The 20,913-nt window shown below is 39.5% G+C and overlaps 1 protein-coding gene across 1 annotated transcript in view; it reads right to left on the bottom strand.

The window, feature by feature from the left end:
• Nucleotides 1–275: 275 nt before the first annotated feature.
• Nucleotides 276–20,913, bottom strand: part of FAM216B (family with sequence similarity 216 member B) — a 68,913-nt gene continuing 48,275 nt past the window's right edge. Inside the window, 4 exon segments of the mRNA XM_025478186.3 lie at nucleotides 276–2,283; nucleotides 2,285–2,424; nucleotides 4,314–4,434; nucleotides 7,039–7,151. Coding sequence (XP_025333971.1) covers nucleotides 2,224–2,283; nucleotides 2,285–2,424; nucleotides 4,314–4,434; nucleotides 7,039–7,137 — 420 coding nt within the window. The 5' untranslated portion in view covers nucleotides 7,138–7,151 and the 3' untranslated portion in view covers nucleotides 276–2,223.

Genomic DNA, 20,913 nt, shown 5'->3' on the forward strand with positions numbered 1-20,913 from the left:
TTCCTAGTAAGAAGGTGACTATGCTTAATAGTGATAATATCTTTAGCCAGCAGCCACAGCCACTAGAATACAAAAATTAAAATGTCTGACATTGCAAGGATGTGGAACAACTGGAACTCTGTATCCATTGCTAGTGGGAATGCAAAATGGGGTGGTCACTTAGGAAAACCTTATGATACCCTCTTATAGTGTTAAACCTAAATCTACCATATGACCCAGTAATTACACTTAGATATCTATCCAAGGGCAATAAAAACTTTTGTGCACACAAAGGCTTACGTTAAAATATTTATAGCAGTTTTACTTGTAATACTCCAAAGCTAGAAACAATGCAAATGTTGATCAACTAGTGAATGGATAAGCAAGGCTGGTATTACGGATTGTCCTCTGTTCCACTTTGTCTGTCTTTTCTCAGGGTCCTCTCAGGGGAGCACCTTTCTTCTAGCACCATAATCAGTCATATTCCTCATGAGCTTTGGGTGGGGGGCTCAAGAGGGAAGGGCATTACCTTTGCAACAGGAGAGCCAACAAGTGGGACCTTCTATGCTTAGATTTGTCCTTTCTTTGGGCCTCTGACATTCGCTTGTCAATTAGCTTTTAGAAGCCTCTGTTGGAGATAAGGTGTTTCTGAGAATTTTGATGTAGGGATGCAGCTCAGAATTATAAGTGGTCTCCTTAATATTCTGCATCACTAGCTAGGGCTTACACAGCAAATATCCATGCCCATAAGAAAAAAAAAAGTCTAAGACAAAAGTGCATGCATTGCATAATGTTTAGAGTTGTTGAATCACTACATTGTACACCTGAAAGTAATGTAACATTGTGTGTCAGCTATATATCAATTTTTAAAAGTTCATGCAGGAAGTTGATAGGAATAAAGGGGTCATGATGGAAGCAATGGGGAAACTAGTATAGGCTGAGTGAAATCTACTACAAACTTTAGTCCCTCCAGAGGGCTGCTCTATAGCTTACTGTAGTTCCATTTATTTTTTTTCCTTCTTTTAAGCCTACCTAATGATTCTTAACTTATAACTGAAAAGCTACATAGGGTACGTGAATCAGGGCCAGGATTTGCAGATGTCAAAAAACTTTATTCTTTGTGAATGGTTGCAAGAGAAGATAAACATCATCATCAATGAGATTTTTTTTTTCTTCTTATAATGGTATAGCATCTTCCTTCCAGTTCTATGTAGCACATCCCTTGTCAAGCAAGTCTCTAATTCCATCTCAAGCAACTCCTTTTATGGGCATGACAAAATCATTGGCTGATTTAAATGAAGGAAGGGGACTGAACATATAGAATAAAGATGAAGAAAAGACATTATAAAAATTTTGACTTTATGTGAACACGGGTGACTAACTTTCCACGTGCAAAAAAAAATCATTGGTGATGAAAATAACTGTTAAATATATAACTAATATGACACTATACCATTATATGTTGTTTTGATTCATTATCTCATTTTTTTTTGCTTATTTGTCTAAAATTGTGTGTGTGGTTAAAACCAATGAGGCCATGGCAAGGTTAGACTTGAGGCTAGTTCCTTAAGGGTTATTTCTTGTTCTGCTGAGAGTGTATCTTCAGTTGCCAGGAGATGATGTGTGCATGAATTCTCTTGCCTGAGTTAAGGTCAACTATAGCTGGGTAAAATGAACCCAGCTGCGGCAAGTTGATAAGTCCAAGTTTCAAGATGACACAGAGGGATTGAGTCAGGCAAGAACCAGAAGATTTGGGGCCAAGTTAAATGCTATTGCTTGATGGGCAAGAAGAGAGGAAAGAGGACATGGAAATGCACAGGCCAGTTGCTGCTGAGATAATATGAATCTGGAAACCCTGTGTGCTCAGTGTTGAACTCGGTATTGGTTTGTGTATTTTCAAAACCTGGCCCCTCTGATGACTTTTCCTCTCTCACTGTTCTTGGGACTTCTCTAAAAGGTTCTAAATAAAAGGAAGCATTTACTTTGAAAGCTTCAAAAGTCATTTCACTCTACAGGTTATACATGGAGTGAAAGGCTTGTTTATAGTTAGTTTCATTGCTCTTAAACCTCTCAATTTATTCCTGCTGGTAAAATTTATGTTAGTGGAAGAGAGATTATTTCTAGGCATAGGTGTGTGTTAGAAGGTTTTTTTTTTTTTCATTCTCTTTCAACGGATATGTACTAAGCACCCACTAGATTTTGGGGTACATGGGCAAAGCACCTGTTTCAGAGCTTTGCAAAGCCTCAATTCCTGAGGGATCCAAGCTCTGCACTTTGAGCCCTGGGTCGAACCACAGACATAGGGTAGTGCTGACAGCCGTGTTCTTGTCATGGCTGAAGGCTTCCAGGGGATGGATCTTGGAGGAGCTACCTTAGCTGAGGCTCTCTTGGTTGAATCTCTAAGTACAGTGGCACAAGCCAAAGCTTCTTGTTGAGTAATGTAGCCTAAGGGAATAGAAATGGGAGGAAGTTCAAAGTCAACAGGCTTACAAAACAAATAAGCAAACAATCTGTAGATATTTATGGACTCATAAAACTTCTACTTTGAATTGTGTTACTACACCCAGATTATATGATCTTTGAGGATAGGACATACGCTTTTCTTTTTTTGCATTTATCATTCAGTAATTAATGAATACCTAGTCATTGATTAACATGACAAATCACTTGGACAGGGACTTGGGCCTTGAGTAATCTGAGCATGCATTGCATATTTTCATTTTCAAAATTTTCTTCAAACCAGAAACAGAGATATTCGATCTTTGTCAGTGTTTTGAAAGTATAGTCTGCAGACCATCCACTACAGAATCATCAGGCTGAAAACACATTTAATAATGTTTTTTAAAAAATTCACATTTCTGGGGGCATCAGGTGGCTCAGTGGTTGAGTGTCTGCCTTTGGCTCAGGTTGTGATCCTGGGGTCCTGGGATCGAGTCCTGCATCAGGTTCCCTGGAGGGAGATTGCTTCTCCCTCTGCCTATGTCTCTGTCCCTTTTTTTGTGTGTCTCATGAATAAATAAATAAAATCTTAAAAATAAATAAATAAAAATTCACATTTCTGGCTCTACTCCATAGACTTTCCTAATCAGAAACTCAGAGTTAGGGCTGGAAATATGCATGTTGATAACACACACAAGTAGATTTTATGTGCACTAAATACTGAATATCCCTGCTCTGGTTTCACTGGTCTCTATGCAGTTTTACTCTACAAACAAAGCTAATAGATGATGCTTCTGCAGGAATACAGGTAATCATGGGGAACAGGCTGCGTCCTGGCTCTGCCATTTACTAGTTATATGACCCTGATCAAGTGATTTCTTATCCACACCTCAATTTTCTCTTCTGTAAAATGTGAGTTAAAGAGGCACCTACCGTATAGAGGTGTCTGAGTTTCAAACAAGACAATATATGCAAAGTGCTTAGAACTGCGCGGGGGCACAAAGGAAGGCCTAATAACAGATAACTATTGTTATTGTTATTGTTACTCAGCCATTTGCAAAAACCATGTCTTCCTTTTGTGCAAATGCAGGAACAGCAATATAAGCTAGATGTGCTAATGTTAAGTGAGCTGCTTATAAAAAGAAAGCTTTGCCAGAGTCAGAAGAGTGTAATAGAGGCCAGCTGGAGACTGAAAACATTTCCTAGAAAAAAAGGGACTTAACAACAATCACCGAAGGTTGTTGCTTAAAGTCTGTGAAGGTCTTTTGCAACCATTATTTCATTTGTGCTTCGTAAAATCCTACGAGGTAGCTAGAAGAGAGATGTCAGAGAATGGGGGTGAAAATGTATGCTTTTTGCCGGCAATGGCCCTGACATTCGCTATCCTTATAACTTGATGAAGTTCTATAATCTGTCTGAGCTCTAGCTTCCTACAGCTATAAACTGAGGAGAAAATGAGATGTGTGTAGAGCTCCTAGCACAATGTCTGCAACGTGGTAAATGCTTAATAAGTGTAACTGTTATTGTTGTGAGTAACCCAAGCCTCTGATTTTGCACATCCAGCAAGGGGCTGAGCTGTGGTTTGGGCCTAGACCATCTGCCAAAACCCATTGCCATTTCTACTAGATCAAGTTCCTATAAATCTCAGGCAGTTGTTGACATTTTATAGCAATCCATACTCTGATTTCTTGAAACCCTCTTAATTTACCCATAAAACCTTGCTTTCTATTGTCAGGGATAATCATTTTTAAACATGACCTGCCAACCATGTTATAAAATAGCACGCTGGCAGGGGCCATTCTACTTGAATTATTTATCTGGAAACTTGACTTCCGGCTGCAGCACACAAGTCCCTCCCTAAGGTGCCTGGTTTAGGTCAGGTCGTTAAAACTCACCAAGCAGCTGCTGGTGCTGAAGGCTGTGAATATAGCGGTTCTGCAGAGCCTCCCACTGGGGCCTGGAATTATAAATCCTCATGATGCTGTAAAAGTAGCGCTGCTGCCCTTGGGTTAGGTCCTGTCAGAGCAGAGCAGGTGATTTTGATGAGTTGATAGAGTTCTATAGGACTAAGAGTGTGATGTGTTCAAAGCTGACTTCTTTGGAAATAAGATAGATATGTGTTTATATATACATACACTTATATATAAACAGTTTTATATATACATTTAACAATTGGAAAATAATAATTGGATAGTGTCTTCCCCTAGTTTACTTAAACAACCTCCATTGGCCTGTGTGATAGTGAAAATAGGTAAATAAAAGATTCTAGGTAAGTAAGTCAAAGTACTGGGCTGAGAGAGATCTAAGGATTTCCAACATTTTATAACTTTATTCCTTTATTATGATCCTTGTTGAAGAAAGTAGGCTATGAGAATCTACATAAGGCCTGACGTAGACCAGGGGGACAAGAGAACTTTCCACCAAGAGTTGTCAGTAAGCAGGGGAGATAGCTAGATGAGTAGATGAGTAGTGTAATAAAGGTTCAACATTATTAGTTAAAAGGTGCTATGAAAACAGAGAAGGAAAACAAACTCTCGTGTAGCAGTCAAGGAAGGCTTTCTAAATGAGTGACCAGAGCATCTGAGTCTTAGAGTGAGGGAGAGTTCCCCAAGGAACTAGAATACTTGTTCTCAAAGGGCATCAGCATCACCTGGGAACTTGTTAGAAAGGCAAATTCTCAGGCACCATCATAGATCTACAGAATCCTAAAGTCTAGGGAGTGGGGCTCAGCACTCTGGGTTTTAACAAACTCTGTAGGTGATTCTGATACAAGGACACTAAAATTTGAGAACCACTATGCTAGGAGAAAAAGAAAGAGAAAGTGGTACAGATTTTTCCCATGCAGCACAAAATAACTGGATATATTAGGAACCAGACTTTTTTTTTTTTTCCACCTCAAACAGAATAGGAAAAGTCTGTAGAGGTAGGCAGGCAGGGGAAGATTATGGAAACCTTTTTTTTTTTAATATTTTATTTATTTATTTAGGATAGTCACAGAGAGAGAGAGAGAGGCAGAGACACAGGCAGAGGGAGAAGCAGGCTCCATGCACCGGGAGCCTGACGTGGGATTCGATCCCGGGTCTCCAGGATCGCGCCCTGGGCCAAAGGCAGGCGCCAAACCGCTGCGCCACCCAGGGATCCCAGATTATGGAAACCTTATACGCAATGTTCAGACTCAAATTTTAAGAGTTTAAAGATTACCTTATATACGAGAAGCCATTGAAGGTCTTTATTTAAGTCAGAGGTGTTCAACGGGAGTGATTTTGACTATTAGGGACATTTAGCAATGTGTGAAGACATTTTTGGTTGTCATAAATGGTGACAATTGGTAGGTAGAAGTCAAGAGTGCTGCTGAACATCCTATAGTGCACGAGACAGCCTCCCTCACAACAAAGACTTATCCAACCCTAAATTTCATACTTAAAGTTGACCAGATTTCTGGTTTAGAAAGATCACTCTGGCTTTACTGTGGAGAATGAGTTTATGGGAAGACAGACCATGGATAGGGGGAGCATTTAGAATGCTGTCATCTAGTGCAAGAGAGGAACAAAGACTTGGACTGCAGTTACTGTTACATACCTAATCTATTATTAGTGCTTACTGAGATAATGACATCAACATTCTAGAAAAGCTAAGGCAAAATAAGTTCACCTTAGGCCAAAAAATTCAAAACAATGATAGAAGTTTCAAAAGTAGTTGATAACCATTGTAATGAAAACTAAATTTAATTATATATAAAAGTAAAGTGGCTTTACTTTATCTGTTAGATATTTTGTGTGGAGTTGAAACCTGTGAGTCAGATTTTTTTTGATGTCTAAAGACCTTAAGCTTGATATCTAAAATATATCCAGAGTGAAAGTAGCAAAGCCAAGTACTTCACAATTTGAGGCATCACTTGAATTTTACAGTTTCTAAATTAGATGTTTTAAAAGAATATCTTCCAAAAGATAATTGATTCCTAATTACGCCTTTTCAAATGATGGAGAACAATATAATATGAAAATAGCAAGCCAGTTTCAAGAGCAAACCTCCAAAGGGCAATGGGAGTTTCCAATGTATAAGATAAAATCTTTAAAGTTATGGTTTTATTTTACACGGGAAAAAAAAATGTCTGTATCTTTTCCTTAGTAGAGACCTAAACTTCCTAAACAATAGTCCTAATATTTTCACCCTGTTGTTTATCCTTCCTTGAACAGATGGAAGAGAACTGAAGAGAATTGAACTTTTTGCAAAAAGTATTTATGAGAACGGCTTTATTTTATTATTTTATTATTTTTTGTTTTTGTTTTTGTTTTTGTTTTTTGAGAATGGCTTTAAATAACTTTGACTGAAAGGAGCTGCCAGCTACCTTCTCTAGCTGGGAGTCACAGTATGGTCAATAGTGAGCTGCCCATCACTGGGAGTGCTTCAGCAATGAAGATGTGACTATCTACAGAGCTCCTGAAATGGGATGGGTGTAGGATCAGACCATCCAACTGCTCGTTCGTTCACCACGCACGCCATCAATGTGCACTGAGGGCCTGTGTTGGGCCCAATGTGACCTAAAGATGGGAGAAAAAGCCCTCAGGCCTCGAAGAAGAGACAGACAAGTTCCCTCCATGAGCAAATGATACACTATACCTTCATTAAGGAAGTGTTGCAGACAGAGGAAGGGACCCGAATGCAAGGAATCCTTGGAACATTCGAAAGCTTTTGTTGTCTTCTCTGTTTTTCTCCCATTCTTTATCTTGTACCTCCAAGGAACAACAAATCATAGCATGAAATTTCATTGAGTTCAACCTGTTTTGGGAATGGACCTAAATAAATAAGCAAGCAAGCAAGCAAATAAATGTTATTTATGTCAAAGGATAAAAAGTTTTCTCACATGTTTCTAAGTAATTGGATCTCACCAGACTGCTTAGTTTTGTGCTTTGCCCTATTCTCACTCCCTGTTTGTGGAAGAATAATTCAGAGTTCTTTCTGCTTCATCTTGTGTTTGCTACAGGTGGACTGTGGAATCACAGCATGTGACAAGTTATTTCTTGATCATTTAAAATAATAATAATTACCTTATCTGATTGTAAAAGTAATATATATGTCATTTTGGAATCTGAGATGTCTATAATAATTTAATTAATTAAGGGGTAATAGACATATTAAGAATAGGGTTGCCAAGGCATAGAGTGAGAATTCCAAGCATCTTCCACTCTGCTCACACTTTTGCCTTTGCCAAACCTACCCCATTGGGTTGTTTGATTAACTGAGATCATGGCTATAGAAAGCTCTCATTTTATGCTAGCTCCTTCTTTCTCTCTCTCTCCTCTCCCCTATTATATGCTTATACACATACACACACAAGAGCACCCACATATACACACCAAAGAAGTATTCTAACATGTGAGAAATCCCAGCTTCTTCGTTCACGAAGCTAAGGCTCAGATCGTCCCAAAGAGAAATTTTTTAAAAAGATTTTATTTATTTATTCATAGAGACATAGCTAGAGAGAGAGGCAAAGACACAGGCAGAGGGAGAAGCAGGCTCCACGCAAGGAGCCCGACGCGGGACTCGATCCCCGGTCTCCAAGATCACGCCCTGGGCTGCAGGCGGTGCTAAACCGCTGCACCACCGGGGCTGCCCCCAAAGAGAAATTTTTTAGGAAAACAACAGTCAGCATCTCTGTGTGTCCTGTTTCCATGATAAAGCTTATAAACTATAAATATTTGATTTAATGCTGTTTTCCCTCAACGTGCACTTCAGAAACTCTTTTAATATTATCTGTGATAGAAGCTAACGCTGTGTCCTCTACTCGGATCATCCCAATATCCCTCCTCCCATTTTCCAGATCTGTAGAGCAGAGCATAAATATTATTCAAAGCTAGAAAGATTTCTTCTTTCCTCAAATAGCATAAGGAAATGACTGACGATCTTTCTTGTGGCAACAATTCATGTGTGCTTTTCTTGGGCTATTGCTGAGGAAATCCATCTCACCTATTCAAGGGGACTATACCTGATAAGGTTTGATTAAAATGCTTGGCGACTTCAAGGAGGACAAATCTACCAAATAACTTATGACTGAAATAAAAAAGACAGATTTGCTTAAAAGACTTACCCTGTATTATAATCTCCCCCCTTTTAAAAGCTGGTACTCATATTCAATGCAGTTTTCTTACAAGGTCTCTTCATGCGTTAGTGGTGGTAGAAATTCAGTCTGTTGATAAGCTGATATCCAGGCAACGTGGCACCATGAAACAAGAAACTGGGGGAATTTGGCTGCATGCCTTTCCTTGCTTCTGAGCAACATTCAACTGCACTGTTTATCTTTTTTCTTCCAAATTTTGTGTCTCATCAAGCGCCAACTTCTAAATCTACCGTATCTGCATTATGTGCAGACATGAGAAAAGAAAGTGTGTGGAGACAGAGAGGCTCTGAATATTAAAGGTCAAGAAATCCACGAGAGCAATGGACCATTACATGAGTATTTCCCACATTTGGAGTCAGTTCCTCCCACATCACTCAGAATGATGAAGGAGCAGTTCCTAAATACAGAGGTACGGGCATGAATTTTTACTGTGCTAACCTATGGAATTATCCTATTTTTCAAGATAATACTCCATTCTTAATTTTTGAAGGAGTAAGATATTCTCATTTTTGACCTTGGATAGAGGCTGTGTATGCTAACAATGAACCTGTGGCACAAGGATCCTGCCCACACTGATGTCATCAGCATAAGCCTCACATTTTAACTCGACTCATGAAAGCAATCTTATTCCTTCCTCTGGGCTAGCACTATTACTATAGATTTCCTTTTTTCCCTGGAGAATCCTCCTTCTGAATGCCAGATTATCTGTAAAAATGAAGACTTCCTAAAGAAAATAAAAGAAGTACCAAAAGAAAACTACACATTCAAAATTCTGAGGCGTCTAAGGGGAAGAAAAAAACTAGAGAGAGGAGAGTGATGAATTGTAGCTTAAGGAAGAAAGAAAGGACTTAACCAGACACAGGAGGTTTGCATTTTCTGTAATAGTTTAAATGCAGACCTTCTGGGGGAATAAATATGGCAGAAACAAGAGTCTATGAAAGCCCGTGGATACCACAAACCTCTTATTGGGTCTGAGAGTTTGGTGATTCTCTACTGAGAGATAAAGAACAGATGCATGCAGAGCTGACATTGTCAATTGAGTCTTCCTTGAATGTTTTCCCAACATATGATGAAATGGCTCCTAGGGCACACGGCATCTGCTGTTATACACACGGGCTGATTCAGAGCAGTGTGCATCAGTCCTTGCATAACCAGGAAAACAGACACAGATCTAGGTGTTTGACAAAGAGGGAGTTTAATATAAGGATTCTGTTACTAAAGTATTGTTGTAAGCTAGAGGAGCAAAACCAGAAAAGTCAGCTGGTGCAAAGATTGGCAATTACACTCAACGACGATCAGACCTGGAGGTGGAGGAAAATTATTTTATCCAGAATCCATAAACACTGTACCATTGGGGCTGCTTCTGTTGGATCATGGCCTGAGTAGCACCTTCAGGACCCAACACTCAGCCAGTGCCCTTGCTTCTTCTGTGTTCTTTCCCAAATGCTAACGTTACATTTACAGTTGCTATCACCACCATCACTGCCCCGCTGTGCTGTCCCTGACGTGGCTGCTGATGAACTTTTTGCAAAAAGTATTTATGAGAATGGCTTTATTTTATTATTTTATTATTTAAAGCAGAAACCACGAAAGCAACTTTTTCTTTCCCTCCACCTTCCATCTTCTGCCTCCCATCATATGCCAGCTGGTGAGGGATTTTTCAAAATTGGTTTTGCAGCCTTCCCATTACTTTGGTAAAGAGAAGGGTATAGAAGGGCAAGTACAAAGCTGAGAGATATTGAACACTATCTGAACACAGGGGGATACGCTATCAGCAAAAATCCAAGAAATACCTCTTGTTTCTAGGATGTCAGGTATGAGGCTGAAGAACTTAGATATATAGGCAGTGTTTGCCTATCAGTGTTTGCCTATCACCACTAACGTTTGGAGTTTTTAAAGAAAAAGCAAACGAGATAATTAGCTCTGTAGATAGTGTCAAGGAATGAGATAGGAATTTTTAGTCAATAACTTAACATTTAAGGATGATGAAACCATGTAGATCATCCATTTTGATCAAATAAATTATTTTTCCAAAGACTAACTAGACTTTTCAAAAGGAATTAAAACTGACTACAAAAAAAAAAAAGAGAATAGAAATAACTAAAAGCTAAAGGGAATATAATGTTGACTACTGATAGAAAAGATGCATGCTATTTCATAGCTGAAATATTGGTATGGCAGTGGGACACAATGATTACCTCTGTGGTGTATCTACATAACAATGCTAAGAACATGGGTAATAAAGTGTTTTCATAGAATAGCAGGGTAAATACGACCTCATGGGCATTATCGAGTGAGGAAGAGGGACCCATGACTGGAATTCAAGATGAGGTTAAACCCTAATTCAAAGAATCCAGTCTTCAGAACAAGAGGCAGAGCATAATTATATTTCATTGAGATAAGTACTTCCTTGGAAAATCTTGAACCCAAACAGAAATTACCTGCTCACATCTTTCTATACTTGCTCCTTCTCGAGGATCCCCTTAGCTGCAGATCTCTCCATGGGGATAGCTCTGCTAGGCACAGATATCCTCCTGTGCTTGGGGGTTGGGGCAGGTGTCAATTATACCTCTACTATCTTGCTTTATTTCTCTGATCTGTTCACATAGAACCCCCACTTCTCCAAGACCCCAAACCAAAACTCTCACACATACCAACACTTTTGGAGTCACTGGTCTCAAAAACAAAAAAAACAGATTCAGGAAGTCCTAAAAAAAAAAAAATCTAAAATGGAATGCAACTCAAGAACAAAATTCTCTATGGATTTAATTTTGACTCTACAATCCCAAGTAAATGGTATGGAAGGAAGAGGGATAATGTTAAAAGGAATTAGAATAGGCATACTGGGACTTTGTAGATTATTCTAGATTCAGGATCATGTTTTTTGTTTTGTTTTTGTTTTTTGTTTTTTTGTTTTTTTAATTGTAAGAATTTAGAAGAAAGTCTTTCTCACTAGGGACTAGCAATGGTCCCCTAAAAACAGGTCTTATGGCATACTTATTAAACAGTAGGGCCAAGACTCAAACCCACGGTTACCTGAGGTCTATGATTTCTTCCCTTGGCCTCTGGAAATAAAAGGGAATTTAAGCAACACACACATTGCTGTAATGGGAATGTGGCTCCTATCGAGCCATCCCGCAGACAAAATTCATGCATCTTGGTTCTTTTCCTCCTTGGGTGTGTTCTGTTTCCATCTGCAGTATTGCTTTGTTGAATAAAAGAAGGCTTCTGTTTCACAAAGACTGGTGGTCATAATCCTGGAGCAGGATAGTCTTATTATTATCAAGTCATCGACCTTCTAATAATTCTCCAGGGAAAGCGTCACACAAATAGGCACCCAGCAGGCCAGTCGCATCAGTCCTCAAACCTATCCAGGCATTTTTGCATTCACAGTGGATATGGGTGTGAAGCTTAGCTCCTTGCCTAAAAAAACACTCTCCATATGTATTCTAATTTTTTAAAAAGTGGATTGAATAAAAATGCCAACCAACTACCATTCGACAGTAGATTGGCAAAGCAACTGTATAAACATTTAAAAGATCAGTACTGACAGCTGTGTTTTCAAGCAATGTAATTTCTTTTTTCTTTTTTTCTTTCTTTCTTTCATTCTTTTTTTGTTGTTGCTAATAGAGAGAGGGCTCTGAGACTTTTAGATGTTATAGACCTCATATTTATGCATTTGGCAAGGTGCCTTGTACAATCCTCATGGACAGGTAAGTACAAATTGAAACTTGTTAAAAACTTATACTAAAGTGTGCTAATTAATGAGTCCATGACAATCTGGATAGGATTTTGGTGGCATGCTCTGATCTATTCCACAGTTTTACCAGCTTATTAAGTTTTCAGATGATGAAGATCTAGTTTCCAGATGACAGAGATCTAGATGGGATGGAAAACAGAGCAGATGGCAGATGGCAAAAAGATCTAAGCTAAAAGTGATGGACTACATCTAATAGGTTGAAATGTAGTAATAATGAAAACAATATTCTGCATCAGGGCTTCATTTCTAGCCAGACAAATACAGAAAGAAAATGTGTGCTTAGGAGCAGTTCAAGCATAGGGAAAGTAAATGCAGTAGGAGTTAATGGAGCTGTCAGAGGGATTCGTGGGTGTGTAGGCTGCATCAACAGAAGTATAGTTTCTAAAACAAAGGAGGACTGTCCTGACAGCTATGACTGTCCTGATGTGCTTCCTGCCACAATGTGTTGCATGCACACAAAGGACATAGGCAAACTGGGCTGTGAGGCAAAAATTGAGATGCTTTGTCATAGGATGAACTGACACACTTAAGAGGTGTTGAGTCTGGAAAAGACCTATGGTAGGAGGGGGTGGGGTGGGCAACAGTGCTTCACAAAATATTTGTAGAGCTCGTACATTTGAGATCAGACTTACTTTGTATATCATACACCAAAAAAAGAAAAAATTAGGATCTAGAAGCAGAAGCCACTAGGATACAAATTTGTGATGAAAGGAACTACCCCAGGAAAGAATGTGCTCCCCATCCCAGATGTCTTAAAAACAGACTTACTTGATGAGAATGTGGTAAAGGGTCTTTACACATAATATTGGGTCACTGACACTATAGTTTATCCTTCCCAAGGCCATATATGCGCCAGAATGTCCCAGCTCCTCAGCCCCCCATGGTGCTATCCTGCCCTTCCTGGTACTGTCCATCCTCTATAAGCTTCAGCATTCTAGGCTTTGACTGAGGTAACAAAACTGGCCAATTCTTACATAACTGTGGCTCACTGTGCACCATTCCAGGCCCCTTAGTTGCATTAACCCAGTTAAGCCTCGTAACAGTACAATGAGGCATGCACTATGACTAGCTCCATTTTGCTTATGAGGAAATGGGGGTGAAGAGGGGTTCCATAACTTGCCCATGTTTCCCACAGCAGAGAAGTGTCAGAACTGAGCTCGGGCATCTCTCTGGCACCTGGGCTTGGGTGGTGCCAACCTCACTCTGACATGAGGAATCAATGGACAGGGCTTGTCTCACCTCCTCTCCCCTTTTGCATGGGAATCTCACTCATCTATTTCTTAGGTCCAGGTGTGCTAAGGAGACAGCGAGGGTCACGAGAGCCCTTGGAAGGAGGCCAAATCAAACAGTTTTGAGAAGTAACTTTTGCTACACATGGGACATTTTCAGCTGGAGAGAAGGTGCATGATGAGAGGGAAGGGAGGTTCTCTGAAAGGAATGAAGCTCTGTACCCATATGTGTGGTTGCGGGGGAACACGGTTCCCTGGGGTACATCCTAACTGCTGGGGGTCCAGTGATCAGCAGGCAATATTGACTGAATGAGTGAGGGAAATCACAAATAATGACAATACGACATCCGATCACCTACCAGAAATAGTTCTGGGTGTTGTCAAATACGTTAGCTTAGGTTATAAACACTAGAATTCTTAATTAGTTCTAGGGTTCAATATTGACACATATCGCTTAGGATACATTCAGCTACAGATAACAGAGATGCCGAACAAATCTGGTTTAAACAAATAGGATTTATTCCTGTCACTTTACAAGAAATGAAGAAGATGGTTGGTGGTATGGGTTTGTGATTGGGCCAGTGTCTGTGATTCTCTTTAGGCTTTTTCTTCATCGTCAGAAGCTGACTAGTTCAATCAAAGTCAAGATGTGGCGCTGAGCAGAGAGTTTATCTTCATGTGCTTTCTTCTTACCGGAGAGGAAACCTATTTCCCAGAAGCTTCCCACCCAATTTAATGTAATATCTTATTAGCAGAGATGGCTCTGTTTTAGGCTGCCAGTTGGCAGGTTGGCTGGGACAACTGTCCTGTCTGTCTCTCTCCTTCTTAGAGACCTGGGCTACCCAGGGCATATCTCCTCCAGACAGAAGCTCCCTGATAGGCAAACTCTGTCTTGGATTTGGCACACTCTAGTTCTGCTGCATTCCAAGTCCAAGGTCAATGGGGCAGGAAGGGATATTCTTCTCCAGGAGGTCATGGGAAGAAGTGAATGTTTACTTAGAGGTAATATGATCTTCCATGAAAGGACTGGCTTTAGGTCAACTCCTAGATGGGGGGTTGGGCTAACTTTCCCAGAGGCTAAAGGGTACTTATCCAATCTTAAATGTGGAAGGCAGCTATCCAGGAAGAAAGAGGTAAATGTTTGTGTTTTTTTTTTTTAAGATTTAAAAAAAAAAACTTATTCATGAGAGACACAGAGGGAGAAGCAGACTCCATGAAGGGAGTCCCATGTGGGACTCGATCCTGGGACTCCAAGATCACACCCTGAGTCAAAGGCAGATGCTTAACTGCTGAGCCACCCAGGCATCCCTTAAATGACTTTTAAATATGTAAGGAATAGACAGTGTCAACAGTGTCTGCCCTAATCCAGAAGGAATTTTTATTCTCCTATCTACATCTTACCCTATTAGGCATAAAGATGTGGGGTGTCTAAGTAGATAATTGTCTTTTTTTGCTTCACACCTCCAGGAACAGGGAAGAAGATGAAAAACAGAACAATCATTTATTATGTGTCTCATAAATGCCAGAAACTGTGCTAGGATCTTAAGATAGACTATTTTATTTATTTCTCATAATGCTTAAGATACATATTATTATTATAGTCTTATGGAGGAAAAAATTGAGGCTTTGAGAAGTAACTTGACCATTTATATTATTGTACGAGGTGGAGCCAAGATTTATGCCCAGGTGTGCCTGGTACTGGGGCTTTATTCTATTATCCTATGTTGCCTTTACTATATTTTATTCAATTTATTTAAGAGCTATTTCTAGAACATTCTGTGTAGAGTCTCCTAGGAGAAACTTAATTATCCTCAAACAGGATAGCTTTTTATATGTGTGAAATTAATAATTCTAAGTCATTGCCTCCCCAGGTTAAAAATAGTTTCTTTAAGAATTCCTTTTATTGTATGTGTAAGCTTATAATAGTCCCATTTTTCAGAAGGCCCCCAGGTAGTCAGATGTAGAAGAACTCTTAAACCAAACTAATAGCTGATCCAGACTAATAGCTGGCTAATGGCACTTGTCATCAGTCTATGTAATATTTAATTAAAGCATGCAATTCCAACAAGAGCAATAACATAAACAGATTTGGGAATATAGGCACGTTGGTAAGTCTACAATACAACTGGAAGTGCCATTAGGAAATCAGAGGATTCCACAAAAATAAGACCAGTTCAGAGATCTACAAAAATACGTTTCTTGGAATCTCCATTAATGGCCTAAGGAAAAGTCCTTGTAGCCCAAATTCAGATGTAGCCAATTAAAATCCATTTTGTGGTTGGATTCCCCATCAGGCTTGTTGCTTCTTTCCCTTCATTCCCACTTTTGCTGGATCTTCTGATTTTCTGTCTTTTGTTTTGGTTATTCAACCTTTTATTTATCAGTGCAATATGCAGTATGGACCCCAGAGATGAGAACCTTAATGGAATAATACCCTTTCCCTCCTCTCTCTTGTAGGTAATAGGAAAGGGCTTTCCAACTTGGCTTACCCTTCTTGTGTTACTGCATTTGGATCCAGTGGTCAAGTCCGTAATAGTTTACCTGGTGAAGCTGACTTAGAACTCTTATGATGTCTTGTCTTACAGTTTTTTTGTCTGTTTGGTTGGTTGGTTGGTTTTGTTTTGTTTTGTTTTGTTTTTTTGTCCTTCTTTCTGGCACACTGGCCTTTAATCCTGGGCACTGGTGTCAAAACTCTAGCCCACCACTCCTTCTGATATTGGAGATTGGATTCTGTGGGCATCATCTGTGGCCTTCTCAAAACCCCACAGATAATATTGTCATCTGTGGTTTGGTGGTTGTTCACAGTAGTGAGCTGGGCTCCCTGGTTACTTTGAGATTATATTAGAGACAATAGTGCCCAGAGGTTAAAATCTCAGATGCTTTTATTAAAAAAAATCTGAGTTTGCAGAATGATTCTATGATATTCTTTGGATAGGTTTTTCAGTCTCTCAAAGTTTTAGCTTCCTCATCTGTAGGAAAAGTTATTTCAATGGTTCCTGTTTATGAGGGTTGTTCTGAACATTAAATTAGACAATAATGCTTGAGATACAGCAAGTGCTTGATCTCTGGGAAATTTGCATAGTGCTTCTGTGTCATGCGTAAACCCAGGAATTTTACACATATTATCTTATTTAATCCTCACATAAACCTCATGAGCTAAGTACTATTAGTCCTATATGAGAGATAGAGAAATCTAGGGCACAAAGAGTTTAACAGCTCAGTCAGCTATATAGCTGTTAAGTGGAAGTCCCAGGATTTAAACTCAGGTTGGCTGGTTCCAGAGTGTGCCCTGCTGACCTCTCTGCTATGCTGCCTCCGTATTGGTAGCTCTTACTATCCACACTACTACCCACATGTGCATCACCTTGATGGAGGGAGGAAATAGAAAAAGAATGAGGCTCCTTTTTTTGCATGAGGTTGTTTTTCCTGCTCTCTTTTACCACCAGCTTATACTCCCCCTTTATCGTTCTTGTATACAAAATAAATTTATAGCCTCTTCCCTTTGCTTTGCTACTTGTGCCCAGCAACCTTCTTCATTCCCACCTCACTAGGACCCCTGATAATGCATAAGCGCACAAGTTTCTAGGTCATGGCTAATTAGAGCCAGTCCCCATGTACTTTATAAACTTCTCCTATAACCTTTACTCTGCTCTTAGGAACTACTGTGCTTTGTCAAGGGCCTTCCAGAACATTTCCCTTGAACTAAATAACATGTAAATGACCAGGGCAGACTCTGAGGAGCCTAGGTACTTCCTATGATCTATATTGTATTCCTTTTTAAACTTCCCTAGAGTGTTGATTTCCTTAGAAGCCACATCTGGGTCAGCATGTGGAATCATACCAAATTTATAATCAAATAAACTATCAAAGAGAATTTTCCAAGGATGATCACCCTCTTCCTACAATAATAAAATTGATATTTTGTTATTTTTAACCCTGCTAAATTTTATATTAGTAATTTTACACTTGTATTCAGTCCTATCAAAATAGTTTTGATTATGTATTGTGTTACCTTTCACAGTAGTTACTTGCAAATGTTTGTGTAATTGGAAAACGGTATATGTGTGATGTTGGTTCTTAGCATAATCTGGACTTTCATGGTAGACACCTAATTTATGAACATTTGTAAAATAAAACGTGATCATTCAGGACCAGGTCATGTGGTGCTAGCTTCATTTCCTTTTGGTTAGAGTCATTACTTAGTTAGAGCAAAGCTATACACAAACTGTGTTGTGATTTCTACAAAGTACTTGACAAAATCTGATTTTGTGCTGTAAATAAGAAGGTGAGTCATGATCTTTGAGATGGTACATGCTAGGGGAATTCATAGCTCAATGAACTACTGAATCCAAGAATATAAAAAATACTTATGAATGACTTTGGGTCAATCTAGATGATGTCTCCATAGGAGCATATAACAACTTAGTGCTGGGCTTTGTCTTATTTAACTTTTATATCAAAAACTCGCACCATACTATACGTGTATGATATATAGTCCATTCTTATTTCCATTTGAAAATTAGGATATTTTTAAAATTTCTTCCACGTTTTCTGTTGTTCAAGAGCACCATGTTTCTGAAGTTGACCAAAAGTGCCTTTAGTACCTGGAACATCAGTCAACTGGGTCTGGAGGTGTGAGCACATATAAAGTACATGCTCTGAATTGCAATTCTCTCTTTATATCATTGGGTTAGTTCCACCATTCAAGTTTTAATTTTCTTTTCTTTATTGGGCAAAACAGAAGCAAAATAGGAGTGGAGTAATTTTGCTCCCTGCCATCTCTTGAATTGTACTCAACATTCCCTAACCCTCTGTGTGCTTATCTGGTTCTTATTCTTGTCTCTTAATTTGACATTGTTTTCAAGTGTTAGCTCATCCTGGAATTTTACCTGTCTGACACCATTGTTACAGGTCTGGGATATTTAGTCAACAAATATATGAAGCACACATTCTAACGGAGGAAGAAAGACAAAAAGCACCATAAACGATAAATTATGTCGTGGATTATAAGGTAAACATAGTGAAAAATATAAAGGAGAGCAGAGATTTTGAGTTCTAGGTTGGGGGATGAGTTGCAATTTTTTTTAAAAAGATTTTTATTTATTCATGAGACACAGAGAGAGAGAGAGAGAAAGAGAGAGAGAGAGAGATACAGGCAGAGGGAGAAGCAGGCTCCATGCAGGGAGCCTGACATGGGACTTGATCCCAGGTCTGCAGGATCATGCCCTGGGCTGAAGGCATGCGCTAACCGCTGAGCCACCGGGATGCCCGATGAGTTGCAATTTTAAACAGAGTAGCCAAAGTGGCTCAGTGAGCCAACATCCTTTGAGCAAAGACTTGAAGGAAGTAAGCATACAATTAGCCTTTTATGATTGAAATTAATTACATGTTTCTTCCTCCTTTGCTTATACATAGGTTCATATTTTCTGAATCAGTTGTAAAAAGGGCATTACATATATTGCTCCTTCAATTTTCCATTAACACTGTCCTCCACCTTCTCTCACTTTCTCTGGGACTAAAGGACTAAGATTTACAGACAAACACTATATCCAAGTCTTAATTTCAGCTGTCAACTAGTCCTTTCTTGGCATATAGTAGACCCATAGAAAATATTTATTAAATGAATGAATAAAGAGCAAATGCTGCTACCACTAGCTAATTATTTTTTTAAAAGATTTTATTTATTTATTCTTGAGAGACAGAGAGAGAGAGAGAGAAAGAGAGACAGAGGCAGAGGGAGAAGCAGGCTCCATGCAGGGAGCCCAGTGTGGGACTTGATCCCAGGTCTCCAGGATCAGGCCCTGGGCTAAGGCGACACTAAACCACTGAGCAACCCAGACTGCCCACCACTAGCTAATTATAGATGGTGGCAACTAAGAGCAGATTTTGAAACCTCTAGGAATATATTCCCTTGAATGGGATCCTTTGCAGATGCAAAACCTGAAGGCAGACTGGAGGAATAGCAGGTGGTGGATTTGTAGTTTGGGGCCAGAACCTTCTCTACGCAGCTCCTTGAGGAATGCCTTTAGTGAGGTGGGGGTAGAAGCTCACTCCATGAGCTGCCCCTGAACTTGGGAACTGTACACTCAGACACTGATTCCGTGAGAGTAGGAAGTGGGAAAATCACCCATGAGGTATTTTTCCAGTTAGTTTTTAATCTTCTGAGTGAGCTTTGCTGTTCTCCACCACAAAACAAACACTAAGCAGTTTTTCCCAGGGTCCCACATCTTGGGCGGGCTGAACGCAAAAGGCACTTGCCAAAAGTCCCTGCACTGAGTGTGCTGTTTGTAAGGAAAGAAAACAGAATATATAAACCATGGAGTTCTAACACACCATGTAGGAAAACTGTCTGGGCTTGAAATACACAAACGGCGGATATCTGACGTGTTCCATATTCTGTGAACATAGATAATGAGCAAAAGAAACTTAAAATATGGGTAACCATCCAACTTATTGTCCCAAGTGGGACACTTTTGAGAGTAAAAGGGTCTCTGTTAATCATCACACTGGGGAAACAGGCACAAGGCAAAGTCTGACTTTCTCAGGCAAACTAGAATACGTGGTGACTCTCAGTGGAGGAAAAGTACTGTGAAAAAGTGTACAGAGACGTATAGGTAAAATGTAATATTTTTCCCTTGCTGCCCATTTTACCTTTGACACTACCATTCTAGGAATCACCAAATCATAGAATTTTTTAGGCTCAAATTGTACTTACTGATTATATACGCTTCTACTAAAAAAATGGTCCATGGCTAGCAGCACTGGCATCATCTAGAAGAAATGCAGAATCTAGGGGCCTACACCAGACCTATTGAATCAGAATCTATGTTATAACAAGATCCTCAGGAGATTTGTATGAATTAATATTCATTTTTTTGAGATGAACTGATTGAGAAGTACTGATTTAAGCCACTTAACAAATAAAGAAACTGAGGCCTAGGGAGGTACAAGGTTCATCTAAGTCTGCTAGTATATCCAGAGCATCATCTCATATCTCTTAAAGCTAGTTTTCCTTCCATAGGCAATGGTTCTCTCCCGTCTCTCATCCCTTAAACATCCCAAGGCTAGCAAGGCAGACCTGAATTCTAGACCTGGTTCACCTCAGGGTCAGCAAAGTCACCTGCATCCAGTCTCCTTATCAGTAAAATGAGATCTGACTATCTCGTCCACTAAATTTCCCTTCAAGTTCTAAAGTTCCATAATTTTATAAATTTTATGAATCCTGGCATCTCGGAAGCCTGAAGCTAAATGAGTAGAGTTCCCCAAAAACATAGCGTAGGACAAGTGTCTTGATTAATGCTTTTCATGAGGAAGACATGCTGTTTGTAACAAGAAACAGGAAGGACATTCCAGGAGCTAGAATGGCAGAAACAGCTGTTGATCATAGA

Source organism: Canis lupus, chromosome 22, assembly GCF_003254725.2.
Source record: "Canis lupus dingo isolate Sandy chromosome 22, ASM325472v2, whole genome shotgun sequence".
Taxonomy (NCBI): Eukaryota; Metazoa; Chordata; class Mammalia; order Carnivora; family Canidae; genus Canis; species Canis lupus.